The sequence below is a fragment of the Phalaenopsis equestris genome, unplaced genomic scaffold (genome assembly GCF_001263595.1).
Source record: "Phalaenopsis equestris unplaced genomic scaffold, ASM126359v1 Scaffold000002, whole genome shotgun sequence".
Classification (NCBI taxonomy): Eukaryota; Viridiplantae; Streptophyta; class Magnoliopsida; order Asparagales; family Orchidaceae; genus Phalaenopsis; species Phalaenopsis equestris.
In genome coordinates, this window is record NW_018164444.1 from 14,992,579 (window position 1) to 15,008,056 (window position 15,478).

Below are 15,478 nucleotides of genomic sequence, written 5' to 3' on the forward strand. Positions count from 1 at the left end.
ATTGGCTACTTTGACACGTGGCTCAATCATGGCTGTGTCTATTGCCCCCTGAAAGTTAAATTTTTTACTTAAAAAATATTGAGAAATTAAAGAGTTCAAACAGTTTCTGCTAAGGTAGCATAAGTTGTTAAATAGAAAAGAGGAGACAAAGTAGAAATCAATTGTGCTCTCGATAAATATAACTTTATTCTTTCTTTTTTTGGGCTCAAAGTGACCTATACAAGCTTATTTACATGCGGACAATAGAAATAATAAGTTGAGGATAAAGAGGCATACGAGATAGATAAATATGGAGAATTCTGGATTCACAGTACAATACATTTATCCTTCTAACATAAAAAAGTTTCTGATATGATAATCATTGTCCATCACTCGAGAGATGCGTCATTTGAAAGACCGCCTCATGTCAATTTCGGCTATAATGAAGATGAGAAAACCGAGGAATAAATAGCTATAGCCAGCTTTAAACATGAGACTATCATTTCATGACATTAGCAGGATAAACTTTTTGACTCATTTTCAAACTAGATAACCCATTTTTTCTAGAAAACTTTTAGGGCTTACTTATTATGAGCATGCTATGATGAAAATCTCATGCAATTCTGAAATGTTTTATTTATTCAGTATGCTAGTCATGGACAATGGCATTGATATCAGTGTTGTTTAGTTTGATGAATTTTTGGTGTAATAATAAACCAAATGCAGGAGTTTTCAAAATTTCAGCATATAGTTTGATGAAAATGGAATGCAATGTAAAATTTTGTTAAATTTGGAATCACTCTACAATTCAAACTATTGTATAACAAATTCGTTAAATTTGGGTGATTTTCAAATATATTGTAAATTGTAACCCGTTGCCGACAGCACTCCCACAGCTAGAAGGTCGTTGCCCCTTGTTGGCAGCCTCCATCACCATCGTTAGCATTGTTGACCGTATTTTACAATGAATTTTTTTTTTCATGCCAACCACAAAATTATAAACTCTTGCATATATTTTACACCAAACCAAATAACTCCAAAGTATTCCAAATACAATACGTTTCAATTACACTGCATTTTTTTCAGCAAACCAATCGGCCACTTAGTTAACCTTTTTAGTGATATACTATCACTCCTATAATGATGGTTCCTATAAGAATAGGAAGAATTCTATACCCTTTTGCTTATCACGCCAGGTTTAATTTATTGTTGAAAGTTGAAGGAAAGGTGGTGAAGAGGAGTCGTAATGGAGCATGGGATTTGTCAAGATTGGCTATTCCTTTTCCTATCTTTCCTTGTTTTCGTAGTCTATACCCCGAGAACAAGGAACAACCCTGTTTTCCATTAACCTCCTCTACTGGTTTGGTTTTGTCATGACCCGGCCTGGTGAGCTTGGAATTACCAAGAAGGGAACTGAAAGCCGAGCGAATGAAACCTATCGAATAGTTTCATTTCATCACAAAAATAAAAATCCAAAACATAAAAGAGTCATTCTAAAACATAAAACTTATACTTATAGTAGATTGTTCATATTTAACGGTTCACATTTAAATTTATACAGAAAGTAAACTAAACTGCAATACCTATCAGCTTGCGTTCCTCGACGCCTGTACACGTAATGATTGGGTTTCATCTAATTTATAGATGATTTTCCTGTAAAATGTTAGCAACTATGGTTTGAGTTAAAACTAATAAATAAGTAAATGTTTCTAAATTACAATAATTCTCATTTTAAAATATATTTGTAAATGTGCGGTAATACTTTTGTAAATTTACACTTTATAAAAATATATATTTAACCTTGTACTACCCACCATAAAGGTAGGCAACCATTTTCATTTTCCGCACTGATACATTGCATTCCTCTGTCAGTACAATTCAAACTTGACTCTCATATGCATGCATATATCATATTTTATTCATATTTATCTTGCATTTAACATTTAAAAGAAAAACTTATATTTAACATTTAAAAAGAAACATGGACTTTTGCATTTTAAAAATAAAAATTGGGAAACAGTAAAAAAATGCATAAATAAACAGAACTATAAAATAAAAATATATTACCCACCTCAAGACTGTAGTCTGCTATTTTTTTCCTCTAAGTCATTCTAGTCCTTATGTGCATCTATAATAACAATTTAAATGTAATTAATTTCTTGTTCAGTGCTAATCTTCTTTCTTAATAATTCTAGATTTTTTATTAGTATTTTCATAGTTTATTTATTTAATTAACTATTTTGTGTGTGTGTGTGTGTGTGTGTGTGTAATATTTAAACATATATACGTGACATATCCAACCATTTTGCATACCTAACATAATAGTAATTTCATTTTAACTAAATTTTAAATTTAGGATTCTTAATTTCATTATAACATGGCTTAATAAGTAATAATTCATTAATGAAATTGAGTTTTATGCTTGAAGTTGTCTTCTCCCTTTTCTACATCAACTTCGTCTAAACCGTAAATTTGTAAGAGCCAACATTAAGAGCCAACATGTGATGTCTTTACTTTGTTAATCTCAAGAATTAGATTTCTAAATGGAAGTTAACTGTCAGTATCTGTATTTTAATTTATTGCAATTGTTGGTGTGAATTCCATTCAGTTCTTAACAAATGATCGCCATCCGCTCATCTTTGCTTCAGTCAAGAAAGCCTACAAGGTCATACCATTGCTAGCATCTACAAGATTTCCACCTCCACTAGCTTTCAAAGATATGGCAAGGAATAATCATGAGCTATTGTGGAAACTATGGACGGAATTTCAACATTTATATTTGAGAAAAAATTATTTCAATTTTGATTTCCTCCAAGACTTCCTTAAATTAGTGTAGTCTTATAAGTTTCTAATAATTGCAAATGATAGTTTCTTGCTATTTTCTTTTGGCTCTTAATAGGTTAGATGTAAAATTGGGTAGCAAAAGAATATAAACTGAGACAAGCTCTAAATGGACCTATAGAAAATAGACTGCTAGGAAATATTTGTTTGGATCATGGTAGATATTTGAGAACAGAGTGTAAACGAGTAGATCCGAGCTCAAGTTACACTAAAGTTAAGCTTAAATTGTGAGATATATGCTTTGCTCAAGCTCATCAGCTAAGCTCAAATTCGGCTCATAGCAATTATGCCCGGCTCAAGCTTCAGCTCGAAAGCTCAATTTTGAGCCCCTATAATAGTGATTTGGGTCGAACAGGAGCCACAAGCCTATGTAGATAGGCGCGGGTTATAAGCTTTCAAGTCGTGTCAGGATAAGCTAACTCAACAAGCTTTAATTAGTGGTTTGGGTTGAACAGGAGCCACAAGAATTAATTAATATAAGTTAACTCGACAAGCTCTCAAGTTATGTCAAAATAAGCTCGAACACAAGTTCATATGATAAACGAGCTTGAGTTTGAACTGGAGCTCGTAGCTCGATAAACTTGGCACACGAGTATGTATACTAATCCAACTTGAGTCGGTTGGCAAGCCGACTCGGCTCACTTAAACCCTTATTTTAGAGTATTATCATCGTCAATACTTGATTAGCTATCTACAGTGTGTATTTCAAATTGGCAAATAATTTAATTTTTCCATCATTTGTTTGTTTTATGGTCTTGTATCCATGTCAATAGCTTTGTTCAACTGCGCAATTTCCTTTTTTGGTATTATGGCTAAATGGGCTTATTTGATTCTTTTCTTGGTAATGGTATTATGGTTGGAAATCCCAAATTGTTAAACTAGCTTGAACAAAATTGTAAAAGTTATAATTTCTTGTTTTGGTGAACCTAAGGTTGGGAACTCATTGTTCTTGTTAGAATTTCAATTTGCCAAATTAAAGCTTCCAATTTTAGATCAGATCTTAGAATTCTAAAAAAGTTGATTAAATTGAATCTACTAGGTTATAAATAACAAACCTCAAAGACATGTAAAATTAAAATTAAATTGCTTAATACTTTTTTTATTTCCTCTCATTTTTTTATGAGTGCTATTTTATAAAAAATGATCTTAATTTGTTAGAATTAAATGAAAATATGGCACTAAATAGGACGCAATGGAGAAAATGGATTCATGTAGCCAACCCCACTTAGTGGGATAATGGTTTTGTTGTTGTTGTTGTATTGGATATTAACTATTTGAAGAGTTTCATGTCTAAACACAACCATTGTCAAACAATAATCCTTATACCTTAACTGCTAATTTTTAGCCACTTTTTTTTTTAAACCTATAAGTGATCAGCTTGTATGCATCATCGAGAATTTGCCAAATATGATATAAAAGATTTTGTTTTATATCCGAGTCTTAACTACTACAAAAATCTGCATTCATTCTCAATCTCTTATGAAATTTTAAGCGAATTTTATGAATAAATAAAATGTGTTTATGGGTGTGCATTGAAAGCGGTTAATCATTGCTTAAACTAAAGCTAAGAAACTGTGAATATTGATCTTTTGTGTATTATTAAGGTATCTTATCTCAGAAGTACTATTAAATTTTGTCTTTACGCATCCTACATTTAAAGCATCCCTTAAAAGGACCTAGCCTTTATGTCATAATTAAAACTAAACAATAAAAAACTCAATGATTTAGCACTTTAAATGAAAGGAAGTAGATGATAAATTAATTAGAGCAAGGACCAATAAGATTTCCTAATTGGAAGATATGAACCATGCTTGATTATATGATAAAAACATCTCTTCGTAAAAAACATAATACATAGATATCTAAGCGTGCATATACATACACAATCGTAAACATGAGGTGAGCTTTTATTCCCTTATGAAGAGGATGTTTTCCCTAAACGTCTACTTACTAAAATAGACGTTCAAACACAAGATTAAGATGACGCAACATGCATTTTGGAATTTAGTACCGAAGTCTTCATATTCAACCTCTCAGTTGCACCTAGGATCTTCTGCTTGTACTATTCATTTCTTTTGTATTTCCTTTTATGGACCTTGTACTTCCAAGAATTTGCATAACTTTAAGTTGAGCTTATTGTGTATTGTTTATTTAGTATTTTGGGCCTAGTGTTGTGGGCTAGATGATGCATCAAATCATGTGTTGTGTTATATCAAGATCAATATATATGCAGTGACAACGAAGCTATTCTCTTATCCTAGAGCCAAGCCATTTGACCCATTTTGACACCCTTTGACCAACATCATACATGTTGACCACCACTTAAACATTTAACATCGACATCACTTTCGAAATGCTACCTCACCCTTCTTGTCATGAAAGCACACCCTCTCTTGATCATAACTAATGTCAAAGCCAATATTATGTTCCAATGTTGAACCATGTTAAGTGCTTCTTGAAACTCTCTCTTTTATGGCTTATGGCATCGACCATAAAATCATCATCATTGCACACAAAAACATACAAAGTCTCTTCAAAATTCACAAAACTTCAATGCCATCTCATTCCCCATACTTTAGGCAACCATCCCCATACAACTTTTGGGTTATCTACTTCACATTTACACAAAGAATTATATCGTTCATATATTATATAATGAAGATTGATGAATGTTTAATGAAAGCTACTTTAATTTAAATTTTCAAACTCCTCTCAGTGTGTTTTCTTTTTAAGAGGAGTTTTTGTGATTGTGAATTCATGGCATTTGGAGAAGAATTCCAAGGACAGAAAGAGATCACCATGACAAAAGACTATTCCTAACAAATGACTATTCATAGAGGCCAACTTCATTCATCTTTTCGCTTTTCCACTGATTATTTTAAACCCTCCACAGTTAGATCATTCCAAAGGTTATTGTTATCTTCTTAATTAAAGTATAGGAATCTTCCTTAGTTAACATAACTTGAGTAAGTGTTGTATCTCCTGCTTGCTTTCGAACTCGAGTATTAGTAAATTGTGAATAGTTGCGAGCTTATTTAAGCATATTGTAAGAATCAAGGAGAACATTGGTCTTATCTGTTCGTAGAAAAATTAAGTGAAAATTTATAGATCTTTTTTTGATTGGGCCATTCATATAGTTTTTACTCAAATTTTATCGCATTATAAAATGAAAACATTGCATGTATTATTTGTGAGTTTTTTTTATCATGTTTTTTGTCTTCATTTAGTGCACTTTATTATTCTGTCATAATGTTATTCATTTCTCAACCAAATTTTATGTGTAATGGTCTAAGTTTATCACCCAATATCCTTTACCACTTTCTAGTTTATAACTGTCCTTATTCCAACTTTAAAACTTCAAACCTAAAAAAAAAAATCACATTTCACAGTGATTGCGCACACAGAAACTATATATTTGAAAATTGATTAGGATATTATCAGAATATCTGTAACCATCATCAAAATAATAGGTCTTTTAAAAGACCATAAAAGTTAACTTGATGATTATTCATTGTGACCAAGTTTCTGTTAATTGACGATTTTCGAAAAGATAATCCCTATAAATGAGATGTTTGTCATTATCATTACTTTTGAATCTCTTGTCAAATTTTAATAGCATTTCATAGACAACCTTTAATTATTAAAAGAAATTTATTCATTTTTATGATCAGATGGACATTCTAGAAGCTAAGCCATATACCCAACCAAATTTCATCAAACAAAAACATTGAGAAAGTTCTTCCTCCCAAGTCTAACTTCTTAAAACACTTCCTATATTTACAAAATAAAATTGATCATTAAGAAAAGAAACCCACTAGTGAGTGTCATACAATAACTACTATAGTCTGGACCTCAAGAGAATTTGATAACATAAATCTCATCAACCCGAGTTTCAAAAGATTGTTCTAATGAAATAAATAGAACCACAAACTCCTATGAGCTCCACTAAGTAAGGACAACTACAACTTAGCACAATAAGAGCTTGAGCAAGATAATGGGAATGGCATGGCCCTATCTAATGATTTCTTCCGACCAAGTTCAAAGATTTGTGTCTAGACTGGACATTGAAAGGAATATCACTTATGAAATCCTCCATCTATTTGGTACCTAGGCATTTGAGTGTGGAACATTTTTTTTACTACTTGATGACAAGATAAAGAATGAATCCCATTTTTAATATGAGTCAAGAAGTTAGATATTTTGTGACTAGGAACATTAATTCTGTGAACTTATATGTGATCTTTGCAACTAAAACCCTTCATTTTCAACAAATTTCTGCTGTAAACAAGAAAAGGAAATATGATGCTTTAATTGTTTTTTTTTTTTTAGTTGAGAAATGCTTTCTTGGGATTAGTAGGTATTATTTGTGAGTATTGCAGTACATATGCTTCAAATCTATTACAATACTTCAATAATACTTGCACTAGATTTTCCAGTCAAGTCTCCTTTAAGCCGTCGAGTTGATAAATTTAAAACTGATCTGAAACGATATTTAGGATCGATTATAACTAGAGCTATCACTAATTCCATTTTTTTATTGTTTTAATAGAGGTAAGCCGCAAGCTTTTAAAAAATTGCCAATTAATCACATCTTCCAGGATTCCAAACTGCTCGTGTTAGAAAGATATGTTAATTGAACCTTACAGTAGTTAATTACTTGAAATTTTCATCAGGCACAACTTGCAAATCATCTAAATTATAATTAAATTGAAGTTGAAACTAGGAGTGAAACTATTGAAACAACAAAAACTAAAAAATTTGATAGAAGTCAAAACCGAAAAATAAAAACTTTGCTTTAGTATATGTATTTTATGGGTTTAATTTTACTTTAATTCCTACTATGAATGGCAGAGATTCATTAGATATAAATTCATAGACGTTTCCATTTTTTATAAAACACAAGAATTTTATTGTTGAGCCTTTCCATAACCCTACTAACGTGAGGCTACTGGATCTGCAAGTTCACAAGTTTTTCATCCTCAAACAGATTTCAAGAAACAATACCATACCTCACATTAAAAAAAAATCTAATTATTTCCCGCATACCTCATTGTTCTGCACCATTTTAATGCATAAATTGTTAATAATAATCGACATAATGTTGATAACTTACTATGGAATCCATAGATAACATAAAGATTTTCTATAACTTAACACAATTCTTTAACTGATGAACAACAAAATCATCATAAAAAAAGGGAAAAAACTATATAAAAAAATATATCCATTCTTTAGCCTTCATCTAAGCAGAGTACCAAACAGCAACAATAACAACAAGTCTTTATCCCATTAAGTGGGTTCTGCTACAAGAATCCTTTAACTCCATTGTGTCCTTTTGAGTGTCATCTTTTCATTTAATTCTAATGGATTAAGATCATTTTTATACAATATGCTCAATTTTTTTCAGGTTTACCTCTGCATTTCCTAACATAAGTCGAATCTAAAACATGTACTCTCCTAACCAGATCATATGGTCAATGTTTAATGTGACCAAACCGTCTAAGACGACTCTCTCTAATCTTGTTTGTCAATGGAGCCACACCAACCTTTCACGGATAAATTTGTTTTGCATTTTGTCTCTAAGTGTCAGTCCACTCATCCGCATGAGTATTCTCATCTCAACAACACTTAATTTTGTTTATTCTTCTCTTTTAAGGGCCAATATTTTGCGCCATAAAGCATTGCAGGTCTCACCACCATCTTATAAAATTTTCCTTCAAGTCTAAGCGGTATTTTTCTATCACACAATAGGTTCGATGCATTTCTCCACTTCTACCAACCAACTTGAATTCTACTAATAACATCAATTTCTATATCACTATCGGTTCGAACAATAGCCCCGAGATATCTAAAACATTCACACGTTTTAATGATTTGAACAACCATAGTTACAACTCAAACACTACAACCACTACTAAAATTACCTTCAATGTATTTAGTTTTAGAACTAATCAAACGAATGCCTTTAAGATCCAATGTTGACCTACACAATTCAAGTTTTTCCTGAACTCTTTCTCTAATCTTATCCACAAGAAAGATATCATTAGCAGAAAGCATACACCAGGGCACGTCATCCTGTAAATGTCCAGTAAGAGCATCCATAAATAAGCAAAACGATATGGGCTAAATTCGATCTCTGATGTAATCCAATTGAAATAAGATAATACTTGGTCCATCCTCCAACTATTCGAACACAAGTAACAACTCTAATATACATATCTTTAATGACCTGAATATAAGTCATATCAACACCTTTCTTTTCTAGAACTCCCCAAATAACTTCTCTTAAAACTTTATCGTAAGCTTTTTCTAAATCAATAAAAATCATATGTAGATCCTCCTATCCTCCTTACCTTACTCTCTCTATACTTCTCCATCAAACATCTCAATAAATGTAGAGCTTCCATAGTTGACTTGCCCGGCATAAATGCAAAGTGATTATGAGAAATCTTTGTATCACGTATATATTCAATTATCCTATGACACATTAAGTTAATGCCTTTATAATTTATGCATTTTTGTGCATCCCTTATTCTTAAAAATGGGGACTAACATACTTTTCATCCACTCCTCCAGTATCTTTTTAGTCTTTAAAATAATACTAAATAGTTTAGTAAGTCAAGAAACTCTCAAATCTCCTAAATATTTCCACACTTCAATTGGGATATCACCAGGTTCTACTGATTTTCCACCATTGGTTTCTTTAAAGCCTCAACTTCTTTTTAACTAATGTGAGGGTAAAAATAAAAAGTTTTATTATTATTAACGATACTAAAATCCTAAAGGTCGATCGTATTTTCAGAAACTTCAGCGCAAATATCAAAATAACTCACCCAAATATGTTGAATATATTCCTATAAGAAAATCACTTTTGATTCCATTTTTAATACACTTTACTTGAATTAAATCTTTACTTTTTCTTCTCTTTATTTAGCTAATTTATACATATATTTTTCACCCTCTTTAGTGTATAATATATTATAAAGATCATTGAAAGCAAAATTTCTAGCTTCAGAAATTGTTCTCTTAGACTCTCTATGAGTCACCTAATATTTTTTCCAGTTCTCTAAACTTTTACATTTAAATCAATTTTTATAATACAATTTATATTTTATCTTTTCTTGCACATTATTATTCCACCAAAAACTATTTTTATTCATTAAAACTTCTATGTTATTTTCCAAGTACATCTTTTATCACTTGTTTAATAGTGTTTGTTAATTTATCCCGCATAAAATTAGCTCCTTCATAAACATCTCAAATCTTGAAATCTTGAAATCTTGAAGTTTACTTATTAAAATAATTGTATATGTCTTTTAGGTGCTCCCATCTAATTTTATGATAATGCTTCATTGTATTTTTTATCATACAACTCATCTTTAAATCAAGAATTAATAATCGATGTTGAATACTTAAATTTTCACTTAGAATGACCTTACAATCTTTATATTCTCGAAGATCATCGATGTTGAATACTTAAATTTTCACTTAGAATGACCCTACAATCTTTATATTCTCGAAGATCATTTTTTTCTCGTAAAAAATAAATAAATTTGTGTTTCATTAGATCTATATTTTTATAAGTAACAATATGGTATCTCTTTTCTTAAAAAAAATATATTAGCAATAACAAAATCATAAGCTGGAGCAAAATCTAATATAGTTCTACCTTCTTCATTAATCAATCCAAAACCATAGTTGCTTGTCGGTCGTTTTAATTTTTTGTTTTGGAAAAGAGTTAATTTTTGTAAACATGAAGATAGTTTTAAATATAAATATGTGATTTTGATTTTTGAAAGTAATATATTTTTTAATATTTTGAAAAGAGATGGGACCAAACGAGTCTCACATATTGAATAGTTTGAATGACCGAGCGTAATACCACAAGTAACATATTTATCCCGAAGAATAAACATACACTTGTAATAGGCTCAATCACCTAAACTAAGGAATTTGTGACATCCGTTTGGTCTGTGAAATATTTTATATGAGGCCAACAAATTCCCCTACCTAATATAAGAATTAGATAGGGTTTATTTTACATGGGTTCCAAGTTCCCTATAGAGGCAAGCCCCTATAGTTAATTACATCTCAAATGACCGGGATCACTTAAGAAAACTCTCGATTAAGATCAGTGGTTTTGCCATTGAGATTTCAAAATTTAAGTTTCCACGATTGGATATACTTCAGAAAACTCTCGATTAAGATCAAGTGGTTCAAACAGGAACAGTTATTTTAAGGAATCTAAAAGAATGAAGAGTATAGGATATCAGAGATCCGAGGAAAACCACGGTGTTATCCTATTGTTTGGCTTTATATCCTATGTTTTTGAAGTGATGTTGTTTAATATTTAATCCTGCGATTTATTTAGAATTTAGGACTTATGTTCGCACGATATCTGATCGTGTAAATAGCCTAAAAAGATAGGAGGATTTACACCGTACCATACGACAACCTCGGAATCCTAAGTGTTATGACTTATAATTGCACAATAGGGTTGCACAAAAGCCTAAAGATGATATGTGAGGGTTTACGCTGTGCTAGGCAAACCACCTCGAAATCCTATGGGTTGTTATTTAAACTAAGGAAAGTGCTTAGTGATATGAATTTGTTTTGATATTGCTCTTCTGAATGTCCTCGTCGTGCTGCCCACGGTATTCGCTCCAAGCTCCTCGTTGTAGCACATCCGGATTCGATGTTAATTTTAAAGATATATTCAACTGTTTAGTCAACGCTCTGTTGCCGGGTACCTCTTATAAAACCAACTACTGGTCTCCTATTCTAAGGTATAGTGTATAATAGAACAATAAAACATGCAGTATAAAAGAAAAGAATAGTAGAATGTACAGTAAAGAAGAAAAACAGCACAGTATGCTATGAAGTAAAATACTATAATGTAAATCAAACTTGTATATATGTGAGGTCTGTTGCTCATTTAAACGAGCTAGTATGCATTGTATAAACAAAAGAAACATTGCCTGAAAAATTCGAGAAAATCGACAAATGACTCACGCAGAAAAAACTCCTCGGAAAAATCGACAAATGATAATTCCAAGAAAATTATCAAAATCTCGGGAAGATCCCGGAAAAGGAACCACGAGTGCTTTGCCCAAAAATCCCAATAAAGCATACGAAAAATCTGAAAAGAGGGGACTGCAAGCACACGGGTCGGGGCTAGGCTCAAATATAATATATTTGTACTCGAGGGACGTCGAAGGCTACTATCGGTCACCCGGATGTATAGAGTCTGTCACTCAACTAGAAAGGTGTTCTACTAAATCTAACTTAGAAGGGTACTCCTTAGCCCGATATCGGTAATCAACAAGTGGACAACCAAGTTGTAACACATTTAAAATTTATATTTTAGCATGCATATGAATTTTAGGCATACAAAAAAAAAATTGAATCAATTTTGTAATAAAAATATTTTTATAAATATTGTATCTGTTCTTATCAAGTCTGTTCTTATCAATTTTGAAAAGTATAGTTATACATGAGTCGACCACACCGTCGGGCGTAGGACCGCCAACAACCTAAGAATGTACGGGTCCCCCGCTAGTCTTGTGTCGGTGAATGTACTATCATCCTACAGTTTATCAGGTCCCAGGATTGGCTCCTGATGTCGTAGAATGGAATATCATTCTGCTCTAACACCGGTATGTCTTTGTCATCATCGCCCTAAATCGCCCTAAGCCCCAAAACAAAACCGACCTACTTGCGACCTTGCTTGATGGTTTCATATATAGCAAAAGGCTATATATTGGCACTTATGTGTCAGACATAAGCAAAAAAAATCGAACCAAAAAGCAAGAAAAAAAGAATAAAAATGTGGATGAGAGAGAGGAGGAACTGATCCACCCAAAAGATCGAAAGGATGAAGGGTGAAGCAACCCTCAAAACTGTGACGAAAAGATCTGAAAAAGAGAGCCCAAGATCCTTGAATCAATCCAAGAAGGATATCATTTTCTCAACTTTTATAAATGGATCAACCCAAGAAGGGTATCATTTCCAAATGACAACTTTATGAGTTTTCTAATCCTTTCATGAATCCAATTTATATCAACTTTATGATTTCCTGAAATGAAACTATAAGAGTCTTTCATATTTCACAAAGTAAAGGAGAATAATCCATAGAGGGCAACTTTCTAAATCTCCAAAAGTCATGTCAATATCAAATTCATTCAATTCCACCCCTCATTAAAAGCTTTTCACAATTGTATAAATGTAACACCAATTTAGAAAATATAAAAGTGCTCACGGTGAGGGCAAAATGAACCTAAATAATCTTCAACAGGATCACGGGTAGGAAGGAAAGAAGATAGGAACTCACGGGTAAGGCTAATAAAAGGGACAGCCAAACCTCACAACAAGCCCACAGGTAGAAACCAGGAAATGCATAACCAAGCTCCAATATAAGCCTACGATTTAGGACAGGAAATAGGACAAAAGCCCGCAGTTAGGGGCAACAAGGAGAAAGTCAAGCCTTAACCAACCATATTCAACATAAAAGAGCCACAAGAGAAAGTTCACAGCCAAGGGAAATAAGGAGAAAGCTAAGAGAAAGCTAAGTCCAAACCAACCGAACCAACCATGTCACAAACCAAGGAACCACGACAGTAACCAGGGGCAGCGAGGAGAAAAAGGAGAAAACCAAGCCCCAAACCAACCACGGCACAAACCAAGAAACCACAACAGTAAGACTCACGAGGCTCACGGCCAGGGGCAGCGAGGAGAAAACCAAGCCCCAAACCAACCACGGCACAAACCAAGAAACCACAACAGTAAGGCTCACGGCGCGAGGAGAAAGCCAAGCCCCAAATCAAACATATTCAACATAAAAGAGCTACAGGTGAAGGCTCACGGCCAGGGGTAGCAGAGAGCGGCCGACAAAAGGAAACCAGCTAGGACATTGTACTCCTTTGATCTACATAAGAGAGTGAATGGACAAATTCACATAAATTATCTAGATTAAAACCATTTTGTTGAGCAAGACATGATAGTGAATTGATCTATTTATATCAAACATTCACATATAGAAGTAGATATTGAAATCATGAATTTTGGGATGACAAACTTGATTACCAATAAAAATCTCAGGAGAAACGTTATATCAAAAGCTTTCGACCAAACCGAGCCCAGCAAAGGGCTAAATCGAGCCCACCAAAGAAGCTAAAACAGAAAGGAATTCCAGCCAAAACACAATCCCAAAAGAAGTCAAACCGAGCCCACCAAAAAAGCAAACTGAGCCCAGCATAGGGGCAAATCAGAATACAGCTTTAGCTCAACTATACCCAGCAAAAGAGAGCCAATAACAGATAAATTTTTTAGCCAAATTCATTCCTTCTCTCAAACCAAATTAAACCCAACATAAAGGTTAAAGAAAAGAATATAATTTAAGCCAAAACCGCACCCAACAAATGGGGAAAACATATCAGCATTTCCAGCGTGAGTTCAACCCAAAAGAGCCAAAATCAAACCCAGCACAGGGGCAAACCGAGCACAGCACAGGGGCAACAGAAAGAATTATGACAGATAAACTGAGCTCAGCAAAGGGAGCATATCAAGCCAAATCTCATGCAAAACCGAGCCCAAACCTCAGGCCAAACCGAGCCCACCAAATGAGCAAAACAGGGCAGAATTTCCAGCTAGCTTTTAATCCAAAAGAAACCAAAACAAAGCCTATTAAATGGGTCAAAACAGGGCAAAATTTCCAGCTAACGTTTAATCCAAAAAAAGCTAAAATCGAGCCCACCAAATGGGCCAAAACAGAACCACCAAGAATCAGATTCCACAAAATCTTAAAACTCCAAATTTGCATCCAGCATATACTTTGAACAGGGACAGGGAACAAATAAGCATAAGCGAATTCCAGCATATATTTGAACATGGGTGATAATAACAAAAAGCTTAAGAATCAAGTCTTGAACCAACATTTCATTTATCATGTAGCTCAAATAGGCAACTATCATCTCATGGCAACAACCGTAATGTTCCAAAATTCTATCTATCATGCATTTTTTAGCAGAAGAAGAGAAACATATCCATATTATGCTTTATTTTTACTGATTCTAGCAAGTATCCATGACTAGATCTTAAAACAGGCCTAAAACTTATCTTCACATGCTTTAGAAGAGAAAATGAATACTTTTAGATGTCATTCGAAATGGTGCAGATTAAAGGAAAGAAGAAAAATACCTCTTAATGCAGACTCAAAGCAAAACTGTAGACAGATTCAAGAAAACACCTCTTATAGAAACCCTTCTTCTAAAAGCTTCGAGAAACAGCAACTAACGAACACTCCAACACACAAGAACCTAGCCAAGAAGGAATTTCGGCAGAGCCTCCCCCTAAGAGCCTTAAACAGCAACTATGAAAACAATCTCAGCCTTCATTTCTCTCTTAAAATTTTCAACAACCCAAAACATTAATTTATGAAGTTTTTTTATAGGCATAGATGAAGGGGGAACCGCCGCCCACCACCGCTCAGCCTTCATTTCTCTCTTAAAATTTTCAACAACACAAAACATTAATTTATGAAGTGGCATAGGTGAAGGGGGAACCGCCGCCCACCACCGTTTTATGGTCGAATAAAACAACGGGAGTGAATCGTCACCATAAAGGAGGAGAAAGTAAAGCCTCGAAAAGCACAAGGGTCGGC

The 15,478-nt window shown here is 33.2% G+C and overlaps 1 protein-coding gene across 1 annotated transcript in view; it reads right to left on the bottom strand.

Moving 5' to 3' along the window:
* Positions 1-1,569: 1,569 nt before the first annotated feature.
* The window catches only part of LOC110021333 (ribonuclease II, chloroplastic/mitochondrial), a 31,774-nt gene continuing 17,865 nt past the window's right edge, over positions 1,570-15,478 (bottom strand). The window contains exon 12 of the mRNA XM_020719821.1: positions 1,570-1,632. Within this exon, the coding sequence (XP_020575480.1) occupies positions 1,618-1,632 (15 nt within the window). The 3' untranslated portion in view covers positions 1,570-1,617. The remainder of the gene's footprint in view (positions 1,633-15,478) is intronic.